Below are 22592 nucleotides of genomic sequence, written 5' to 3' on the forward strand. Positions count from 1 at the left end.
CTCCAGAAAAGCTTTTGGCTTTAAAAAGCCAGGTGAAGGAGGGTTCAGTGATAAAAAAGTGAGCCACAGACCAGATGATAATGTGTATTGGTACCAGGAATGGCAAGATGAGTGTAAAAACAAGCTTTAGGAGAAGAGACATTCCATAGAGGGGCTATCAAGATGTGAAACTTAAAGGAGGAAAAAAAAGTAGTTGGAATACCTCAGAATGTAAACTATTACTTTCAAATTGGGTTCCATGGTAACCCACATCTTAGTTGTACGTCATGCTTGCTAAGACACCTGTTCCTGTGCTGTAGCAATCTCTAGTTAAGGTCTAGGTGTCTGGTTTTTATGCCCCAGATGACTTACAAACTAAATTGTGAGGACTGGTAGCTTAGAGGCAAAATTGAGCTGCATCTAGGAGGTACCATGGTGGTATAGAAAAGGAAGGACTTTATGGTTACTCTAGGTTCAAATCCCAATTCCATTTCTAAGCTGAATGCCCTTGGACACATGACTTAACATCTGATTAATTTCCTTCTGCCTCATAGGATCATTATATGAATGAAGTAACACTTTGCCAGGCACTGGATGATTAGTAGTCTCCACAAGCTGCTGCCATGGTATGGAGCCAGAATCTGAATCTGTGTCCTAAATGCTTCCTAAACTGGGCCAGACCACTGCAGTCACTTGCTGGTTCTAGCCATGAGTGTGAGTAGCTGAGCAGGCCTCTGCCAGTTTATGCCCAGGGCCTGTTGCTTTGCTCAGTTCTCGCCACTGTCCCAGAATGTTGGCACCTCCAGTTCTGTGTGGATTGTAAAGCGCTTCCCTTGACTCTAGTGAGCACAGCCTCTGGCCACGATAAATCTCAAAGACTAGCTACACTGATTCCTGTCCTCCACTGCCTCGGTTTCTGTTGTATGTCTTAATCACGTGACTAACTGCATCTACACAGGTGGTTCCATCAAGCATCAGAAAAATGAACATTTATCAAGCAACCCACAGGAAGCACAATGTCCTAAACCTCCACATAACCATCCAGTAAACAAGAGGACTTCCTATTCCTAATCACAGCCTCATTTTCAACCATCATCCTCATCCTCATATATGAGGATATGGAATTTCCTTGATCCGGACAGACTCCTAAGGCAAGAGTTCTAGTTCTACCTGTTAATAACCAGATGTGTGGTGCTGGTTACGTCACTTCTCACCTCTAAGCCTGCAAAGTCTGGGGTTAGACTTGGTTCATCTCTAAGATAGGTCTTTAAATTCTAATGGATTTTATAAGGTGCCCTTAAACTTCCAATTGAGCCTTTCAATCATTTATCTATATTGCTGTGGGGGTGAGCTTAACCAGTGAACCTCTAAATTAAATAGGCCATACAGAATGGGCTCTCTTCCAGTTTGATACCAGTGATTTCTTCAAAACAGGGATAAAGTAGCAGAAAATTGGTATTAGTGGGATTTGTGATTATCAGGGCAGTTCCTATTGAAGGTTTTGTTACTGTTTCATGGTTGATTAGATCCATCTACTCTGGTTTTTGGATAGTCCCCAAGGGCAGCTGGGAGGCAAGGGCACATAAGGGGTAGGAAACAAAAAAAAAGCATCAGTGCTTTGGACAGCAGAGCCCCTCAGGATGAGAATGAGCCTGATCATAGTAAGAGTTAAAAACCAGCATAGAATGCTTAAAGTTACATTTTACTTTGAGTAAGAGCAGATAATCTAGGATTCATCTGAAAGCAGACAGAAGAGCCTCAAGGTTTTCTGAAGTGGATTCTGTCACGGCTCCTCGTGGCTTCTTGGAATTAAAAAACATGGCCACTGCTGGGTGCAGTGGCTCACGCCCGTAATCCCAGGACTTTGGGAGGCCGAGGCGGGTGGATCACCTGAGGTCAGGAGTTCGAGACCAGCCTAGTCAACATGGTGAAATTAGCCGGGCGTGGTAGCGGGCACCTGTAATCCCAGCTACTTGGAAGGCTCAGGCAGAAGAATCGCTTGAACCTGGGAGGTGGAGGTTGCAGTGAGCCGAGATCGCACCATTGCACTCCAGCCTGGGCGACAAGAGCGAAACTTTGTCTCAAAAAAAAAAAAAAAGAAAAAACACACAGCCACTACCAAGAAAAACAGGAATAATATTAAAGATGCTTACTTGGAGAAAGGAAGTATGCATTGATCTAGAGTGACAGTTCTCCAGCTTAAAAAAAAAAAAGTGTTCCTTTTATGTTAATTCCAAATTTTGTTTTTGAGACAGGGTCTCACTCCTGCACAAGTTGGAGTACAAACATAGCTCCCTGCAGTCTTGACCTCCTGGGCTCAAGCTATCCTCCTGCCACAGGCTCCTGAGTAGCTGGGACTACAGGTGTGCCTCACTACACCTGGCTCATTTTTAAATTTTTTTTTTTTTTTTTTTTTTTTTTGAGACAGAGTCTTGCCCTCTGTCATCCAGGCTGGAGTAGAGTGGCGCAATCTCGGCTCACTGCAACCTCCGCCTCCTGGGTTCACGCCATTCTCCTGCCTCAGCCTCCCAAGTAGCTGGGACTACAGGCGCCCACCACCACGCCTGGCTAATTTTTTTTTTTTTGTATTTTTAGTAGAGATGGGGTTTCACCATGTTAGCCAGGATGGTCTCAATCTCCTGACCTCGTGATCTGCCTGCCTCACCCTCCCAAAGTGCTGGGATTACAGGCTTGAGCCACCACGCCTGGCCGAATTTTTAAATTTTTTTGTAGAGACAAGGTTCTCATCATATTACCTAGGCTGGTCACAAATTCCTGGACTCATGTGATCCTCCTGCTTCAGCCTCCCAACGTGTTGGGATCACAAGTGTAAGCCACTGTGCCAGGCCTCAAAATACTAAAATAAGTGACCAAAAAAAAAATCAGCTGGTTGCAGTGGCTCACACCAGTACTCCTAGCACATTAGGAGGTAGAGGCAGGAGGACTGCTTGAGCTCAGGAGTTAGAGACCAATCTGAGCAACAGAGTGAGACCCTATCTCTACAACGAATACAAAAATTAGTTGGCTGGGCACGGTGGCTCACGCCTGTAACCCCAGCACTTTGGGAGGCCAGCAGGCAGATCACGAGGTCAGGAGTTTGAGACCAGGCTGGCCAGCATGGTGAAACCCCGTCTCTACCAAAAATACAAAAAAAAATTAGCCCGGCATGGTGGTGCACACCTGTATTCCCAGCTACTTGGGAGGCTGAGGCAGGAGAATCGCTTGAACCCAGGAGGCAGAGGTTGCGGTACGCTGAGATCGTGCCACTGCACTGCAGTCTATCCAGTCTAGGTGACAGAGTGAGACCCCGTCTCAAAAAAAAAAAAGCCAGGCATGATGGTGTGTGCCTGTAGTCCCACCTACTTGAGAGGCTGATGTGGGAGGATCGCGTGAGCTAGGGAGGCAGAGGTTGCAGTGAGCCAAGATCATGCCACTGCACTGCAGCCTGGATGACAGACTGAGACACTGTCTCCAAACTTTAAAAAAAAAAAAAAGTTAGTTTGGAATACGCTTCTTCCAGTTACACATGGCCCACTGGAAAAGAGCTAACAATTCCCTGTAAGAAGAGTGAGACCAGATGCTGACTTTGGGGCAGAGTGAAGCAAATAAGCAGTCTTTTGCATGATGAGAGACTTGAAGAAGATACAGAGGATGGCAGTGCATTCAGGGTTTAATTTAGGCTGCAGCTTGGGGAAGAAAATCAGTGGTCATCACTGCCTTTGTGTGCACACTGTATCACTAAGCAAAGCTCCTGAGAACAAACCGCTGGGATAGTCACGACCCTCTCTTGGAGTAGATGAATTCTAGGGACAGGTGCCATAAGGAAAGGCTGCAACCCCCACAACAGAAAATACATATTTATTAAAAATAAAGTTAGTTACATGATGACAGTAGAAAAATAACACTATGAGCTACTAAAAACGTTCTGGAAACTCAGTCTCCGAGGACTGGGGTGAGAGGCTTTCGCATCACTCTGGAAACCCACCAACATGAGGCTCTCTGTGCTCATGTGGGACAGGTATGGCACAACTCGTACAGGGAGCATGTGGCTCAGGTCCTGCTTGAAGCCCAAGGAGCCTAGATGGTCCACACGAGATGCTCTGGCCACGGTGATCAAAGAGGAGAACTTGAGGTCAGCAGGGGACTGGTTCTGAGAAGGGGCAGGATGGGAATAACCTTGCCCGTCCCTATGCTGGAGTGTAGAACAGTCTCTCGGGTTGATGGTCCTGGTTTAGAAGATGGCACCCACTGGCCTTATGCTGAGTTGCTTGCCCAAATGTATGTGCTGAAGAAAAGCCACACAGCCTTTCTCAGGATAACTTGCCCCACCAATTCTCACTGGTGTGGCTAAAGTACCAGAAGCAATATGTGTGGTGTCAGCCTGATGGGCTGCTGGCTGAAATTCTGTACTTCAAATTCTGTCCATACTGATGGCAGAAAGAAAGAAAATGTTAAAAGACCAGTGAATGAGAGTAGCTGGCCTCAACTGTTCTATATTCCAAGTCTCCTGGCCCCAAAGAATAGGGAGAGTATCCTCCCTGAGTGGGAATCAATCTACCTACCCTAAACAGGAAAGGCAATCCACTAGCCACCCCTTTCCCCCACTAGAGAAAAGTCTTCTAGATCCCTTAGGCTTCAGAAGAATACTGAATCCCTCCCTGGGATGGGAACCCAACCCTCTGGTGATGAGAAATGGTCCCTCAGCGAAGCAGTACCTGGAGAAAGCAGCCAAGGTGAGCACCTCAAGTAAAAGCTCTGAGCCACAGAAGAAGAGCAAGATGCCGTTCATGATGGCTTCCAGGCGGAGTACATAGGTCTGCAGCAGCAGGTAATAGGAGGCCATCATGGCAGATGGGAAGGTCAAGGCCACGCTAATACTGAGTGGCATCTTTCGTTGGCAAAGGTTTCCCTTTGTACCTGTGTCAGACAGAACCCATGGAGTCATCTCCAAATGGTCTGCTTTTCCTGGCCCAGGGGAAAGATGTGGGAGATGTGATGGAATGGCAAGGCACAAAAAATGATCCTGAGTGGGGTGCACAGATTTATAAATGGGGTCCCACTGTACTGAAAGTTTGAGGCTTGGCAGAGTTACAAGATTAAAGTCACTTAATCCAGAGGTCCTGCTTCCAGTCTGGTCCCCACTCAAGAGACAATGGGATCTTTATTTGGGAAAAAAATTTTTTTTGATTATAAAAATAATATATAATCATTTAAAAATTTTTAATGGCCGGGCACGGTGGCTCACGCCTATAATCCCAGCACTCTGGGAGTCCGAGGCGGGCGGATCACAAGGTCAGGAGATCGAGACCATCCTGGCTAACACAGTGAAACCCCGTCTCTACTAAAAATATAAAAAAATATAGCTCAAGCCTGTAATCCCAGCACTTTGGGAGGCCGAGACGGGCGGATCACGAGGTCAGGAGATCGAGACCGTCCTGGCTAACATGGTGAAACCCCATCTCTATTAAAAAATACAAAAAACTAGCCGGGCGAGGTGGCAGGCGCCTGTAGTCCCAGCTACTCGGGAGGCTGAGGCAGGAGAATGGTGTAAACCCGGGAGGTGGAGCTTGCAGTGAGCTGAGATCCGGCCACTGCACTCCAGCCTGGGTGACACAGCGAGACTCCGTCTCAAAAAAAAATAAAAATAAAAATAAAAAAATAAAAAAATTAGCCAGGCGTGGTGGTGGGCACCTGTTCCCAGGTACTCCAGAGGCTGAGGCAGGAGAATGGCGTGAACCCAGGAGGCGGGGCTTGCAGTGAGCAGCTATCATGCCACTGCACTCCAGCCCGGGGAACAAAGTAAGACTCTGTCTCAAAAAAAAAAAAAAAAAAAAATTTCAACACAGAAAATAATTTTTGAGTATATAGAAAGTGAAAGGCCTCCATGTCCCTGCACCCTGAAGATTATTAGAGAATGATGTGTATTGTTTCAGATTTTTTATATGTATATATTCACATATTACTATTTATTATTATAAAAATAGAAGCATACTCTACATCCTGTTTCACAACTTATTTTTCCCCACAGACATTTTTCCACACACATAGCTACCCTAATTTTTTTTTTTTTTTTAGATAGTGTTTCATTCTGTCACCCAGGCTGGAGTGCAGTTGCATCATCATAGCTCACTGCAGCCTCAAACACCTGGGCTCAAGGGATCTTCCCACTATAGGTACACGTCACTATGCCCAGCTAATTTTTTTTTTTTTGAGACAGAGTTTCTTGTCACCCAGGCTGGAGTGCAATGGAGCGATCTTGGCTCACTTCAACCTCCACCTCCCGGGTTCAAGCGATTATCCTGCCTCAGCCTCCCAAGTAGCTGGGATTAGGTGCCCGCCACCATGCCTAGCTAATTTTCATATTTTTTAGTAGAGGCACGATTTCACCATGTTGGCCAGGCTGGTCACGAATTCCTGACCTCAGGCAATCCACCTGCCTCGGCCTCCCACAGTGCTGAGATTACAGGCGTGAGCCTGGCCAATCTTTATTTTATTTTTTGTCTCACTATGTTGACTAGGCTGGTCTCAAACTCCTGGCCTTAAGCAACCTTCCTGTCTCAGCCTCCCAAAGTTCTGATTACAGGCGTGAGCCACTGCATCTGGCCTTAACTGTTCTTTTTTATTTTTAAATTTTTAAAATTTTTTTATTTTTTGAGACGGAGTCTAGCTCTCTTGCCAGGCTGAAGTGTAGTGACGCGATCTCGGCTCACTACAACTTCCGCCTCCTGGGCTCAAGTGATTCTCCTGCCTCAACCTCCCTAGTAGCTGGGATTACAGGCACACGCCACCACACTCAGCTAATTTTTGTATTTTTAGTAGAGACGGGGTTTCACCATGTTGGCCAGGATGGTCTTGATCTGACCTCGTAATCTGCCTGCCTCGGCCTCCCAAAGTGCCGGGATTACAGGTGTGAGCCACCGTGCCTAGCAACTGTTCTTTTTTAATGGTTATATCTAAGTCCGTTGAATCAGTGCCATAACTTATTTAACAAGCCCATATGGACAGGTTTCGTTTGTTTATAGTGTTTTGATGTTACCAAATTTTTGGCAATAAACATTCTCATATAGTTATCTTTGCATATCTGTGGAATTTTTTTTTTAATCTAGTTTTAGAAGTGAAATTGTTGGGGTTAAGAGTAAAATATTACATGGTAATAACTATTACTGAAAAGAGTTGTACTAAATTAAATTACCACAAAAGTATATAACAATCTGTTCCCTACACCCTAATACTGGGTGTTATAAATCTTTATCTCTGCCAGTCTGATGGGTAAAAAACATTACTTTGTTTCAATTTGATTTTTATTAGCGAGTTTGAGCATCTTGTCAAGTTTTACTGGTTCTCTGTAATTATTTTTACATGAAATGCCTATTAATGTCTCTTACCAAATTTTTTTTTTTTGATTCTCACTTTGTCGCCCAGGCTGGAGTGCAGTGGGTCATCTTGGCTCACTGCAACCTCCGCCTCCTGGGAGTTCAAGTGATTCTCCTGCCTCAGCCTCCCGAGTAGCTGGGATTATAGGCGTGCACCACCACAACCGGCTAATTTTTGTATTTTTAGTAGAGATGGGGTTTCACCATGTTGGCCAAGCTGGTCTCAAACTCCTCACCCGCCTTGGCCTCCCAAACTGCTGGGATTACAGGCGTGAGCCACTGCGCCCAGCCAATATTTAAATTTATTTTGTCTTTTCCTTAGTGATTTATGTGAGCCTTCTTTTATCCTTTCTTATGTGTTGCAAGTAATTTTGTTCCTAAGTTTGTGCTTTAACATTTATTTCTGGCCGGGCGCGGTGGCTCAAGCCTGTAATCCCAGCACTTTGGGAGGCCGAGACGGGCGGATCACGAGGTCAGGAGATCGAGACCATCCTGGCGAACACGGTGAAACCCCGTCTCTACTAAAAAATACAAAAAAACTAGCCGGGCGAGGTGGCGGGCGCCTGTAGTCCCAGCTACTCGGGAGGCTGAGGAAGGAGAATGGCGTAAACCCGGGAGGCAGAGCTTGCAGTGAGCTGAGATCCGGCCACTGCACTCCAGCCTGGGCGACAGAGCAAGACTCCGTCTCAAAAAAAAAAAAAAAAAACCATTTATTTCAGGGATGACATATTCTAACAAATAAGGGTTTTGCTCTGTATTTCTGGGATTATAAAACTTGTCCTACAGGGCAAGCATGTTGGCTCACGCCTGTAATCCCAGCACCTTGGGGAGGCCAAGGCGGGAGGATTGCTTGAGGCCAGGAGTTTCAGACCAGCCTGGGCAATGAGGCAAGACACTGTCTCTACAAAAAACACAAAATGAGCCAGGCATGATGTTGCATGCCTGTGGTCCCAGCTACTCAGGAGGCTGAAGTTGGAGGACTGCTTGAGCCCAGGGCTTCAAGGCTGCTGTGCGTTATGATCGTACCACTGTACTCCAGCCTAGGTGACAGAATGAGATCCTGTCTCAAATAAGTAAATGTTTAAAAAACAAAATCCGGTCAGGTGTGATGGCTCACACCTATAATCCCAGCACTTTGGGAGGCCAAGACAGGTAGATCATGAGGTCAGGAGATCGAGACTATCATAGCCAACATGGTGAAACTCCATCTCTACTAAAAATACAAAAACTTGCCAGGCATGGTGGTGGGCGCCTGCAGTCCCAGCTACTCAAGAGTCTGAGACAGGAGAATCGCTTGAACCCGGGAGGCGGAGGTTGCAGTGAGCCGAGATCGTGCCACTGCACTCCAGCCTGGCAGACACAGTGAGACTCTGTCTCCAAAAAAAAAACAAAAATCCGGCCAGGTGCAGTGGTAATCCCACCACTTTGGGAGGCTAAGGCAGGCGGATGACAAGGTCAAGGGATGGAGACCATCCTGGCCAATATGGTGAAACCCCGTCTCTACTAAAAATACAAAAATTAGCTGGGAGCAGTGGTGAACGCCTGTAGTCCCACCTACTCGGCAGGCTGAGGCAGAAGAATCGCTTGATCCCGGGAGGCAGAGGCTGCAGTGATCCGAGATCGTGCCACTGCACTCCAGCCTGGCGATAGAGAGAGACTCCATCTCAAAAAAAAAAAAAAAATCCTACAGAGATCCTTATTCAGAGTATTGTTAGGGATCTTAGTACTGATCTGTGCAGGATATGCTGCCTGCCCTGACATGGAGCTACAACTGAACCTGCTCCCCCAAGAATACTAGTGAGAAGAACCAGGCACTCCTTTTGCTGTTAGGCAGCTGGGAAGGAATCATCTAATATCACATTCTATTGCCCATCTCTAGCCTTACAGAGCAACAAACAGGTAAATCCTGACCCCAATGTATGAAGCAGCAACTTGAAACTTCAGAGAGGGAGTAATGGGATATACAGATCCAGTCTCTGATAGTCAACCTAGGTGATGTACTTTTCTTGTTAATCAAGTTAGAGATACCAGCTTGTCTCATAAAGAGTGGAAATATTCTCTGGACAACACTCACCAAAAAACAGGCGAATTACTTCAATTCCAAGATAAAGGAGGAGCATCACCACATCCAGTACTAGGTTAGCTGTTGGATATGGTAGCAGAACACCTGCGAATACAAAAGCCAGTGTTTGCAAATAGCATAAAACAGCATCCACAAGAACTGCCACACACTTGAGACATCAGTCTCAAGGACATCAGTCTCAGCTTTCCATGAGCTAGTGAAATGTGGGCATTATTACAGCTGCAGGATACATAAACTCACAGTGCAACCCAGGCTCATTATTATGCCATTTTACTCCTAACTCCAAAAGACTCTGGGGACTCCTCTCTCCAGAATGAGTGGATGCACATGGGTACACGGGCCACTGAATAGTTTCTAAGGGTCATCAATGGGCTTACAGTGGAGCTCAGCAAAGACCAGTGATGTGGGCAGAGTCAGAATGGAGAAGCCCACATTTCCCAAACTCAAGAAATTCTTGCTGAGGGGATGCCATACTCATACTCAAAGAAGCCATCTGATGAGGAGGCCTGCCTTGCAGCGACAAAGAACCGCAGGGGGCAGAAAAGAGCGGAAAATAAGAAGGTTCTTGGTCGGAGTTGGCTCTGAGCTGAAGTGGGGAAGGGGTGCTGTCGTCAAGCCCCATGCCTTCCTTACCTTTATACAGAAATATGAAAAGTTCCAGCAAGAAATAGGTAGCATTATACCACGCGTTCAGAAAGAACAGGATTTCCAGCGGGGTGGAGGACAACCGTTTACCTGAAACAGCAGCACAGAAAAGTGGGATGGGCAGGAAGGCAGCTCCCTCTCTGCTCCTATGGGTTGGTGTCTAACTGGGGAAACCAGACGCCGCAACTAATGGGACCGGCCACCCAGGGGCACTTCTGGTTGCTGATAATGAGGGTACGGGGTGGATGTGGAGGAGGCTTCACTCGTTTCCCAGGAATCACCGCGAAACTCGACTCTTCGGCTTCAGGAGTAAAAGTTAAGAGGTAACTCGCAGCTGACAGACATCTCAAAGATCTCACCCTGTCACTATTTGGGAGGGGAAGTTGGGGCGTGGAGACCAACAGATTCGTACCTGAGCCATCCTAGAAGTGGCCCAGCCAAGGATCTGCGGCTATTTGACCCACGCACCTTGAAACCTTCAGGGACCCAGGGTGGGCGGGTCCGCGGAAGCCCGCTTTGGACCAGGGAGGCGCGATGTCCCTAACGCTACAGAATGGAGGGTTTAGGTCAAGCTCTGGGACAGAGGTGCGAGGGAGGGATCAAAGGGAAAGGGACCAGCGACTCACACACCTCCGGAATCTCACCTCGCGGCGCCATCTTCAGTCCCCGTGGAAACTGCGTACGCTGCCACAGCTGCTCCCGGAGCAGCGCGCCGCTGCCGGAAACAGGGACTGAGCGGCCGGGGTTTCCGGCCCCTCTGCCCGCCCGCGGCACTCTGTGGTCACCCGGAGCGGGACGAGCTCGGGCCAGGCCGCAAGTGGCCCTCGCTCGGATGTCCCCTCTCCAGACCTAAGGGAAAACAGTGACCGCCCACGACGCCGTCGTCTGCAGGAGCTCGGGGTTGTGGGGTAGGACCCTGGAGGCCCTTGGGCTACCGGGCGTTGGGCGGAAGTGGCCAGTTGTGACAATGTTACCAGGAGACTGGCAAATAGGTCCTACTCCCACGATTCCCATTTTTCGACGGAAGACGAGAAACGGTGTGAGCGACGGATCTCTGCAAATGCGGGATGGGAGTTAGCATTGGTCTTTTCTGCGGCCTATTTACCTACCAGGTAGAGACACTAGGGAAATAGAGCGTCCTTTCCAGGAGCACACGTAAATAAACTGAAACGAGTCACCACGCGATCCCTAAAGTGGTGCAGTGGGAGCTGAGAGGACAAAGTGCTCCCAGGTGGAAATCTAAGTCAGTTTCCAAGAGACGGGCTTCAAAATGTGAGCTGGGCTTCAAAGCCTGCCTGATTCGGGTTTGCAGCGGTAAGAGCGTGTTGCTGGCCGGGCTTAGTGGCTCACGCCTGTAATCCCAGCACTTTGGGAGGCCGATGCGATGGATCACCTGAGGTCAGGAGTTCGAAACCAGCCTGGCCAACATGGCGAAACCCCGTCTCTACTAAAAATACAAAAATTAGCCAGACGTAGCGGCGCGCGCCAGTAGTTCCAGCTACTTGGGAGGCTGAGGTAGGAGAATCGCTCGAACCCAGGAGGCGGAGGTTGCAGTGAGCCGAGATTGCGCCACCACACTCCAGCCTGGGCGACAGTGAGACTCTGTCTCAAAACAAACAAAAAAACAAACAAAAACGTGTTGCTGCAGGCGGGGAAGTGCAAAAAGAAGGGTTTTGAGAGGACTCAGGTTGACTTGACTTGGCTGTTAGCCCGTTGTCAATCAGGGTAAAGCCGGAAACAGATGGCACGCTCCAACCAGGTAACCTGAGGAAGGTGACTAGGCTTTATTTTATTTATTTAATTTTATTTTTGAGACGGAGTTTTGCTCTTGTCACCCAGGCTGGAGTGCAATGGCGCTATCTCTGGTCACTGCAAGCTCCACCTCCTGGGTTCAAGTGATTCTCCAGTCTCAGCCTCCCAAATAGCTGAGATTACAGGTGCCCCCCACCACACCCAGCTAATATTTTTTTGTATTTTTAGTAGGGACGGGGTTTCACCATCTTGGCCAGGCTGGTCTCAAACTCCTAACCTCAGGTGACCCGCCCCCCCTCGGCCTCCCAAAGTGCGGGATTACAGGCTGGAGCGACTGCCTCCGGCCAAGAGTGACTAAGCTTTAAGCCAAGTGCTGTACCCCTCGCTAATTGGGATGGGATGGGGCAGTAATTGTTACTTCTAGGCTTAAAAGGGAAGGGCCTGAAACAATTCCCTGAAGCTGGAGAGAGTAATATGTGCATAGAAGGCCTCCCACTAGGAAACCCCACACTCTAGGAGGCTAGTGGAGAAATAGCAGGGACCTCCATTTCCCTTCTCCCGTCTCTGATCTCTGCTTGTGTCTCCCACTGGTACAACTTAACTGCAAGCTGGAGGGCAAGGAAGCCCTTAAATACATTTTTTAGGGTCAGTAGGAAAGCACAGAGCACAGAGGTTAAGGTGGAAAGGGATCCAAATCCTGCTTCCCCATCTTCGCTGCCTACAAGACAAGAGACATTACACAAGTTCCTGCTCTGAGCCTCATGGAAAGAAAGTGGGCCAGCTGCACCGGCTGCGGTGGCTCACACCTGTAATCCCAGCACTTTGGGAGGCCGAGGCAGGTGGATCACCTGAGGTCAGGAATTCAAGATCAGCCTGACCAACATGGTGAAACCCCATCTACTAAAAATACAAAATTAGCCGGGCATGGTGGCGCATTCCTCTAATCCCAGCTACATGGGGGGCTGAGGCATAAGAATCGTTTGAACTTGGGAGGCGGAAGTTGTAGTGAGCTGAGACCGAGCCATTGCACTCCAGCCTGGGCAACAAGAGTGAAACTCCATCTCAAAAGAAAAAGAAAGAAAGTGGGCCAGCTGCTTGTTTTTGTAAATGAAAGTTCTTTGGAGAACATCATCATGGTCACTTACTTACATGTTATTATATATTGCAGCTTTCATGCTGTTATGGCAATGTTAAGTAGTTGCAACAGAGACTACATGGCCCACAGCCTTAAATACCATCTGACCCTTTAAGAAAAATTTTGCTCACCTATGTCAGAGTATGCCACAACGTCACAGATGCCAAAAGCTGACAGTGAGGCCAAATTACTGATGGCAAACAGCAGGAACATCAGCAAGGCAACCTGGGCCCCCTGCTCCCAAGTCCTATGAGTGACACACTGACCCCAGATGGTGCTGCACTCAAGGAGTTATGCCACAGCTTGGCAGAGTCCAGAGCCAAAGGCTCAGTACCTGTTTTAGTAAGCAGCAAATAAAGCCAGGCCCCTTCCACCGGGGTGGGAGAAATTACACTGTCATCACACTATGGTCACTTTGGTCTACTTAATTGCGATTGCTTGTGGGCTCAGTATCAGGAGACAGACTTTTCAGTTTGACATAGTAAGAACATGCAGGGATGCTTAGGACCCATATAAGACTGTCCCAACAGCCAGTGCCCTTGCTAAATTGATTATTTCTAGGAGGCTTGTTATGTACATGATCACATCATCAGTAAATAAACACATTTTTACTTCTTCCTTCTCAATCTCTGTACCTTCAATTTCTTTTTCTTGCCTTATTGCACTGGCCAGGACTGCCAGTGTAATGTTGACTAGAAATGGTGATGATGGATAGTCTTGTCTTGTTCCTAACCTCAGGGGAAACATTCAGTATCACACCGTTAATATGGTGGCTATAGGTATTTTTTGTAGACACTATCGGATTAAGAAAGTCCCTTATTATCCTAGTTTGCTAAAAGGCTTATGATACATTTTATTAAGTGTGTTCTCTTAATCTATTGAGAGGACTATATGATTTTTCTCCTTTATTCTGCTGATATGAATTACATTGATTTTCAGAGGTATGACCAACCATGTCTTCTTGGAAAAAATTTAAAAAACCCATTTGCTTATGATACTGTACAGAAAAAAACTTAACATAGCAGACCTGAGGCTGCTGTCTTTGGAGAGGCCTAACTGCAAGGTTGAGCCTTGCCTGGTGTAAGGGAATTTGGCTTTTGGGAGTGTTCCCACCAATTTAAAGTGGCTCACAGTGCCTAAACTGCACAAACAATGTGGCTTATGCTAAATACCTGTTCTCCTTCTCAGAATCTGGAGTTTTGAGAAGTGTTAGGCAGAGGGTGCCTTCATGATCAGCTCCCAATAAAAACCTTGGGGGCTGGGTCCAGTGGCTCATGCCTGTAATCCCAGCACTTTGGGAAGCTGAGGCAGGAGGATCAGCTGAGCTCAGGAGTTCAAGACCAGCCTAGACAATATAGTGAGACCCTGTCTCTACCCAAACAAAAAAAAAATTTAGCCAGGCATGGTGGTGCACACCTGTAGTCCCAGTTACTTCGGAGGCTGAGGCAGGAAGATTGCTTGAGCCCAAGAGGTAGAGGAAAGAGGCTGCAGTGAACCATAACTGTCTCAAAAACAAAACAAAACAAAACAAAACAAAACAGCTTGGACACTGAGTCTCAAGTGAGCTTTCCTGGCAGACAACATTGCACGTATGTTATCAGAATTTGTTGCTGCAGGAATGATGAATGTCTTGTGTGATTCCCCCGGGAGAGGCCTCTTGGAAGCGTGCTGCTGGTTTCTCCTCGATTGCGCCCCATGTACCTTTTCCCTTTGTTGACCTTGCTTTGTATTTCACTGTAATAGATCAGAGGCCTGAGTACACCTGTATGCTGGGTCCCGTAAGTCCTCATAGCAAATCATCCAACCTGGGCATGATCTTGGAGACCCCCGACAAAGATGTGTTATCCTTTTTATATGTCACTGGATTTCACTCGCTAATTTTGTTCAGGTTTTACATATGTTCATGAGAGAGATTGGTCTGTAATTTAACTTTCTTTGTCAAGGACCTGCTCAAGGGTGGGTATCCAGGTTAAGGTGCCTTCATCAAACAAAGCAAGAGGTGTTTCTTCTTTTTCTATTCTCTGGAAGAGATAGTAGAAGCTAGGTAATATTTCTTCTTAAAATATTTGAAAGAATACACTGATGAAGCCATCTAAACCTAACATTTTTGGTGGGGGGAAAGTTTAAAATAATGAAATCCCTGTACTGTATATAAGAGCAGTCAGATTTTCTACTTCTCCAGCAAGGTTTGCGTGAATTTGTGTTTGGGTAAACCTTGAGTAAAGTTTGAGTAAATCATTTTGTATACATTTCCAGATGTATTGGCGTGAAGGTTTTCATAACATTCCTCAATTCTTTTTTTTCTTTTTTCTGTATTATAAGTCACTAGTCGGGCTGGGCACAGTGGCTCACACCTGTAATCCCAGCACTTTGGGAGGCCAAGGCGGGCGGATCACTTGAGGTCAGGAGTTCGACCAACATGGTGAAACCCTGTTTCTGCTAAAAATACAAAAAAATTAGCTGGGCGTGGTGGCGCCTGCCTGTAGTCCCAGATACTCAGGAGGCTGAGGCAGGAGAATCGCTTGAACCCGGGAGGCAGATGTTGCAGTGAGCCAAGATCATGCCACTGCACTACTCCAGCCTGGGCAACAGAGCGAGACTCTGTCTAAAAAATAATAATAACTAATTAATTTTTAAAAATTAGAAAAGTCACCAGGCAGTCCTTAAATATTACTTAATGGATGTAAGAACTGCAGTGATGTCCCTTTTCTTTCATATTTTTTCTTCAGTAGTTTTGATAGGTGTTTATCAATTTTATTAATGTTTTATTTATTTTTTTTATTATTTTTTCATGAGACAGGATCTCACTGTATCGCCCAGGCTGCAGTGCAGTGGCATGATCTTGGCTCATTGCAACCTCTGCCTCCTGGGCTCAAGTAATTCTCGTGCCTCAGCCTCCCAAGTAGCTGGGACTACAGGCATGCACCACCACATCTGGCTTTTTTCAGTAGAGACGGGGTTTTGTCATGTTGCCCAGGCTGGTCTCGAACTCATGAGCTCAGGCAGTCCACCTGCCTCGACCTCCCAAAGTGCTAGGATTACAGGCATGAGCCACCATGCCTGGTTTATTATTATTATTATTATGAGATGGAGTCTCACTCTGTCGCCCAGGCTGGAGTGCAGTGGCGCAATCTTGGCTCACTGCAGGCTCTGCCTCCTGAGTTCATGCCATTCTCCTGCCTCAGCCTCCCAAGTAGCTAGGATTACAGGCGCCCGCCACTGCACCTGGCTAATTTTTGTATTTTTAGTAGAGATGGGGTTTCACCATGTTGGCCAGGCTGGTCTCGAACTCCTGACCTCATGATCCACTCTCCTCAGCCTCCCAAAGTGCTGGGATTACAGGTGTGAGCCACCATGCTGGCCTTATTAATTTTTTAAAAAACAGCTTTTGACTTTCTTTTTCTTCATTGTATATTTGTTTTCAATTTTACAGATTTTACTCTTTATAATTTCTTTCTTCTTACTTTATGTTTTTTGTTTTGTTTTTGTTTTTTGAGACAGAGTCTCACTCTTGCCCAGGCTGGAGTGCAGTGGTGCGATCTCAGCTCACAGCAGCCTCCACCTCCCAGGTTCAAAGCAATTCTCCTGTCTCAGCCTCCCGAGTAGCTGAGATTGCAGGTGTGTGCCACCACACCCGGATAATTTTCTCAGCGGGAAGGCTGAGAACTTCACTTTTATAGAGGAGATATCTTGTTAGTAGGAATGTAGCTACTAAGGGAGTTCAAAGTTTGTGTAAAGAGTGCATATGGTAGTGGGTAGCCGGAAGAATGGTCTCTGCCAGTTACCTGTTTTTTACCTCTCAGCTTCATTATTTACCTTTCAGTGTCTGTTAAGCGATAATAACTGGACTCGAAGCATTTCTCCCTACAGTGAGTACAATTTTAGGCCTTGTCAGCAGAGGACGCTAGAAGGACATTGCAGGAAGGAAAGGGCTTGTCTTCTGGTTCCAGTGCACTCCAACTAGGGGCTTTGCTCCGTTGTCCATCAGCAGGGCACGCCTTGGGAGATCTGCTGGTGCTCTGCTCCAGCTGCACGCCCAAAGCTGGCACTCCCTTGGCAACTTTGCCGATCTGGTCTAGGCCCTGTGACCCACTTGCTGTGGACTCCCTGTGATGGTTGCCGCTTACTCCAGGCCCTCCGCCCGGGGCAGCTCCCTAACTCTGTGCACCTGCCCCCTAGTCTTGGCTTACCTATGCCACGGATGGTTTTCCCCAAAGCCCTGCAGGCATGGACAACGTACGCCCAAGGCTGTGCCCCCAACTTCCTCTGCGCGTCTGCTCATCAATCTGAGTTCTTGTGCATCCCAGAGGGTTGATTCCCATCCTCCATACCCTGTGTGGACACCGTGCACTCCAAGCACATGGAGCACTCCAGCTCTTTTGATGCATCTGTCTGACAGCCGGGGCTCACCTGTGACCTGGAAGATTGTTTCCTAGGGGCCTCCCAATGCGGGTGCTGTATGCTCTGGGCAGGTGGTGTCCGCATGTGCTCTGAGCACCTGCCCACCAGCCTTAGCTTGCTTTTGGCCTGGAGGGTTGTTTCTTGCCTGGCAACTGTGAACCAGCTCTGGCCTGGGCTAATCAGTGAACTTCACCACCCACCCAGTGGGCGGCTTACAGTGAAGTCTGAACCCCAGCCTTGGGGGTGGGGACTCTACTGAGTTTGTCCTTCCTTGGGTACTTTCCTCTTTACTTCCTTATAATTCCTCTCATTATAGTTTAATACTTTTTTACTTTTTCTATTTTTTAAAAAATTTTTTGAGACAGGGTCTTGCTCTGTTGCCCAGGCTGGAGTGAAGTGCTGCAGTCATAGCTCACTGCAGCCTCGACCTCCTGGGCTCAAGCAATCCTCTTGCCTCAGCCTCCCAAGTAGCTAGGACTATAGGCACATGTCACCATGCCTAGCTAATTTTTTCTTTTTAATAGAGACAAGATCTTGCTATATTGTCCAGCCTGGTCTCAAACTCCTGGTCTCAAGTGATCCTCCTGCTTCAGCCTCCCTAAGTGCTGGGTTCGGCTGGGCATAGTGACTCACTCCTGTAATCCCAGCATTTTGGGAGGCCGAGGCAGCCAGATCAGTTGAGGTCAGGAGTTCGAGATCATTCTGGCCAACATGGTGAAACCCCGTCTCTACTAGAAATACAAAAATTAGACAGGTGTGGTGGCACATGCCTGTAATCCCAGCTACTTCGGGAGGCTGAGGCAGGAAAATCGCTTGAACCCAGGAGGCAGAGGCTGCAGTGAGCTGAGACTGTGCCACTGCACTCCAGCCTGGGCAACAGAGCAAGACTCCATCTCAAAAAAAAAAAAAAAAAAGGTGTTGGGGTGACAGGTGTGAGTCAATACACCCAGCCCTAGTAATTTTTTTTTTTTTTTTTTTGAGATAGAGTCTCACTCTGTCACCCAGGCTGGAATGCAATGGCGCCATCCATGCCTGGCTAATTTTTGTATTTTTAGTAGAGATAGGGTTTCTCCGTGTTGGCCAGGCTGGTCTCCAACTCCTGACCTCAGTTGACCCACTTCGGCCTCCTAAAGTGCTAGGATTACAGGCATTAGCCACCGTGCCCAGCCTATCTTTTGTTTGTTTTTGTTTGTTTGTTTGTTTTTGAGACAGAGTTCAGGCTGGAAGTGCAGTGGTGCCATCTCAGCTTACCACAACCTCTGCCTCTCGGCTTCAAGCGATTCTCCCTGCTCAGGCTCCCAAGTAGCTGGGACTATAGGCACACGTCACCAGGCTTGGCTAATTTTTGTATTTTTAATAGAGATGGGGTTTCACCATATTGGTCAGGCTGGTCTTTAAGTCCTGACCTCAGGTGATCCGCCTGCCTCGGCCTCCCAAAGTGCTGGGATTATAAGCGTGAGCCACTGTGCCCAGCCTTGAGATACTATTTTCACTGATGTTTTCATATTCTTGTTTGTTAATTCCGATATCTGGACCATCTCATTGTTGGTGGCAGTTGTAAATGTTGGAGACTCGTTTCTGTTACTTTTCTCCAAAGAGTGATGATTCTTTAATTTTATCAGGTGGTTAGCTCAGTTACATATATACTGCAGTCACCCTTATTGAGTTGGCAGCTCCAATCCTCAGTTTAGATCTTTTTTATTTTATTATTTTATTTTTAGAGATGGGGGATGATTCCTTGCTATGTGGCCTACACTGGTCTTGAACTCCTGGGTTCAGCCTCCTGAGTAGCTGGGATTATAGGTGCAAGACACCACACCTGGCCAGTTTAGATCTTCTGTCTTTAACTGAGCTGCGTGGAGTCTGAGTTGCCTGTGTGGGGTTCAGAGCTTGGGTGGAGGTGTGGGCAGATGGAATGTGGGGATTTCCCTCAGTGGCTCTTTCCTTTCTAAGATTCCCATCTTCCTCTCTAGTGGTTTCAGTTGCTCACATGCAGGACCCTGTTTAAATATTGAGAAAGAGGCCGGGCGCAGTGGCTCATGCCTGTAATCCCGGCACTTTGGGAGGCCGAGGTGGGCGGATCACGAGGTCAGGAGTTCGAGAACAGCCTGGCCAACATGGTGAAACTCCGTCTCTACTAAAAATACAAAAAAAAATTGCCGGGCGTGGTCGTGGGCGCCTGTAATCCCAGCTACTCGGGAGGCTGAGGCAGGAGAATCTCTTGAACCCAGGAGGTGGAGGTTGCAGTGAGCTGAGATCGCGCCACTGCACTCCAGCCCGCGTGACAGAATGAGACGCCATCTCAAAAAAAAAAAAAAAAAATTGAGAAGGAGAAAAATCTTTTGTCTGAGGAACATGGGTCTCTTTAAATTGTCAGGCTCAGAAATGCATTTAAAAACATAGCCACAGTCACGTCTCATTTCCCCCTTGAGTTAAATAATCACCTCTTGAAGCCACTTGCTATGTGGACTCTAGACTGACGCCAAGGAGCCATAAAATACCATAAACCTGACAGTTCAACAAGGTATAGCCAATCACGAACCAATGTTCCTTCTGTAAATCAATGATAATTCCTGACGAACAATTTTATAACTACTCCCTCTCTTAATTAGCTTGGTTTAATTTTTTTTTTTCTTTCGAGACAAGGTCTTGCTCTGCTGCCTACGCTGGGGTACAGTAGTGCAATCACAGCTTGCTGCAGCCTCAACCTCCTGGATACAAGCAATCCTCCCACCTCAGCCTCCCGAGTAGTTGGGACTACAAATGCATACCACCACACCCAGCTAATTTTTAAAATTTGTATGTAGAGATGGGAGTTTTCCTATGTTGCCCAGGCTGGTCTTGAACTCCCAGTTTCAAGTAATCCACCCTCCTCAGTCTCCCAGAGTACTGGGATTACAGGCATGAGCCACTGCATCTGGCCAGAATCTTTGCTCTTGAATACACTCTTTAAAATACATTCTGACCCTTTTGATTATTTTAAGTTAATGATATTTTGTTTATTTCTTCCATATTTTCCTTTTTTTTTTTTTTTTTTGAGATGGAGTTTCACTCTTCGCTCTTGTTGCCCAGACAGGAGTACAGCGGCACCATCTCAGCTCACTGCAACCTCCACCTCCTGGGTTCAACAGATTCTCCTGCCTCAGCCTCTCAAGTAGCTGGGATTACAGGCATGCGCCACCATGCCTGGCTAATTTTTGTTTTCCTCTATTGTTGACTCCTTGTCTGCCTTTTTTAACACTGAGATCACCTATTTCTATGTCCTAGTTTTTCTCTTGTTTTATTGATATGGCCCTACCTCTTAGCAAGCTAGTAATTTTTATTAGACCCAGAAATTGTCTATAAAAACTTACAGATGTTTTTTTCTTCCACCCTTTCCTTGCTAGGCAGATAGAATGGGTGCTGATCACTTTAACCCCCTCAGGGACTTTATGGTTTGAGGCTGCACTACAATTTTTTTTTTTTTTTTTTTTTTTTTTGAGATGGAGTCTCACTCGGTCACCCAGGCTGGAGTGCAGTGGCGTGATCTCGGCTAACTGCAACCTCTGCCTCCCAGGTTCAAGCGATTCTCTTGCCTCAGCCTCCTGAGTAGCTGGGACTACAGGCACGTGCCACCGTGCCTAGCTAATTTTTTGTACTTTTAGTAGAGACAGGGTTTCACCATGTTAGCCAGGCTAGTCTCGATCTCCTGACCTCGTGATCCGCCCACCTTGGCCTTCCAAAGTGCCGGGATTACAGGTGTGAGCCACCACACCTGGCCTGCACTACAATTCTGACAAATTTCAGTCCACCTGTTTCATCCTGTTCCAGTAAGAAGCCCTCCTGAGCATTCATATGAAAGCCCTGTGTGTTTGCCAATCCCTTTGCCCAGGTGGGTCCTAAATTCTAATCTTCATCAGTATCAGTCAGAAATTCTACTCTGCTTCTCAGAGGTTTGGGGCTTATTTTATTATTATTATTATTATTATTTATTTTGAGACAGAGTCGTGCTCTGTCACCCAGGCTGGAGTGCAGTGGCATGGTCACTGCACCTCCGCCTCCTGGGTTCAAGTGATTCTCCTGCCTTGGCCTCCCAAGTAGCTGGGATTACAGACACACGCCACCAGGCCCGGCTAATTTTTGCAATTTTAGTAGAGACAGGGGGCTCACCGTTTTGGCCAGGCTGGTCTCGAACTCCTGGCCTCAGATGATCCACCCACCTCAGCCTCACCAAAGTGCTGGGAATACAGGCATGAAGCACCGCACCTGGCCGGAGGCTTTGATTTTTATAACCTCTAGTTCTACACAGCTTCAGAATTTGGCAAATATCTTAAGGAAAAATTCTGTTATGTTTTAAAGGCTCTTTGACGTCCTGATTTTCTTCCTTCAGGGTTAGGAGATGACTCAGCTCAGCTGGCTTTTCTGCAACCTTGTCTGGGCAATGCTTGGATTCTTAGCCTCTTGCTCAATCATAGAATTAGTAAATGCCCCGGGGAGGAATCTGTGGCAATTGTCAGCTGGCTTCTCTATGATTCTCCCTACTCTAGAATTTTAGGCCTGCTGGTCCTTCTTTCTTCACCAGCTCTCTGAGAATATTAAAAATATGATTTTTAAACATTATTATTTAGGCTGGGCGCAGTGGCTCATGCCTGTAATCCCAACACCTTGAGAAACCGAGGCAGGCAGATCACCTGAGGTCAGGAGTTCAAGACCAGCCTTGCCAACATGGCGAAACCCCGTCTCTACTAACAATACTATATATATATATATTAAATATTATATATACATATATATACATATATATCTCTCACGCCACTGTACTCCAACCTGGGCAATAAGAGTGAAACTCCATCTCAAAAAAAAGAGCCTCAAACTGAAAATCATATATATATATATATATATATGATTTTTTTTTTCAATCTGGCTTTTCTAGTTCGTCACTGGAGTGTTGGTCAGTTAGAAGAATGGAAGTCTCTAAGGCCTTTCAAAGTGCTTTTTTCCACCAGGTGCAGTGGCTCACACTTGTAATCCCAGTACTTTGGGAAGCCCAGGCAGGAGGATTGCTTTAGGTCAGGAGTTTGATACCAGCCTGGGCAACAGTAGGAAGGCCCCATCGCTACAAAAAAAAAAATTAAAATTAGCCAGGTATGATGGTATGTGTGGGTGTTTTCCCACACTGACAAATTATTCAACATTAGCTGGGTGTCCTAGAATTCGATTCCATTCTGACACTACATGGAGTTAG

The 22592-nt window shown here is 46.9% G+C and overlaps 1 protein-coding gene across 5 annotated transcripts; it reads right to left on the reverse strand.

The window, feature by feature from the left end:
* Window positions 1-3821: 3821 nt before the first annotated feature.
* On the reverse strand, window positions 3822-10757 carry TMEM216 (transmembrane protein 216). 5 transcript variants are annotated; one of them, XM_077962720.1, is made up of 5 exons: window positions 10725-10757; window positions 10069-10170; window positions 9427-9519; window positions 4695-4896; window positions 3822-4397 (listed from the first exon to the last, which is right to left on the reverse strand). In XM_077962720.1, the coding sequence occupies exons 1-5, from the start codon at window positions 10735-10737 to the stop codon at window positions 4391-4393; spliced, it is 417 nt and encodes a 138-aa protein (XP_077818846.1). In that variant the 5' UTR covers window positions 10738-10757; the 3' UTR covers window positions 3822-4390. The 5 variants fall into 5 exon arrangements, with proteins under 5 accessions (XP_077818846.1, XP_014969516.1, XP_077818845.1 ...); XM_015114030.3 differs by having other exon boundaries at window positions 3822-4406; XM_077962719.1 differs by having other exon boundaries at window positions 3822-4406; window positions 4695-4944.
* Between the last annotated feature and the right edge of the window lie 11835 nt (window positions 10758-22592).

This window comes from Macaca mulatta, chromosome 14, assembly GCF_049350105.2.
Source record: "Macaca mulatta isolate MMU2019108-1 chromosome 14, T2T-MMU8v2.0, whole genome shotgun sequence".
NCBI lineage: Eukaryota > Metazoa > Chordata > Mammalia > Primates > Cercopithecidae > Macaca > Macaca mulatta.

Coding starts and splice junctions, on each gene's coding strand:
- TMEM216 (XM_077962719.1), bottom strand. Junction 9,520..10,068: donor TTTCATATTTCTGTATAAAG/GTAAGGAAGGCA, acceptor TTGTATTCGCAG/GTGTTCTGCTACCATATCCA. Junction 4,945..9,426: donor AGTAATTCGCCTGTTTTTTG/GTGAGTGTTGTC, acceptor CCCCTGGGCCAG/GAAAAGCAGACCATTTGGAG.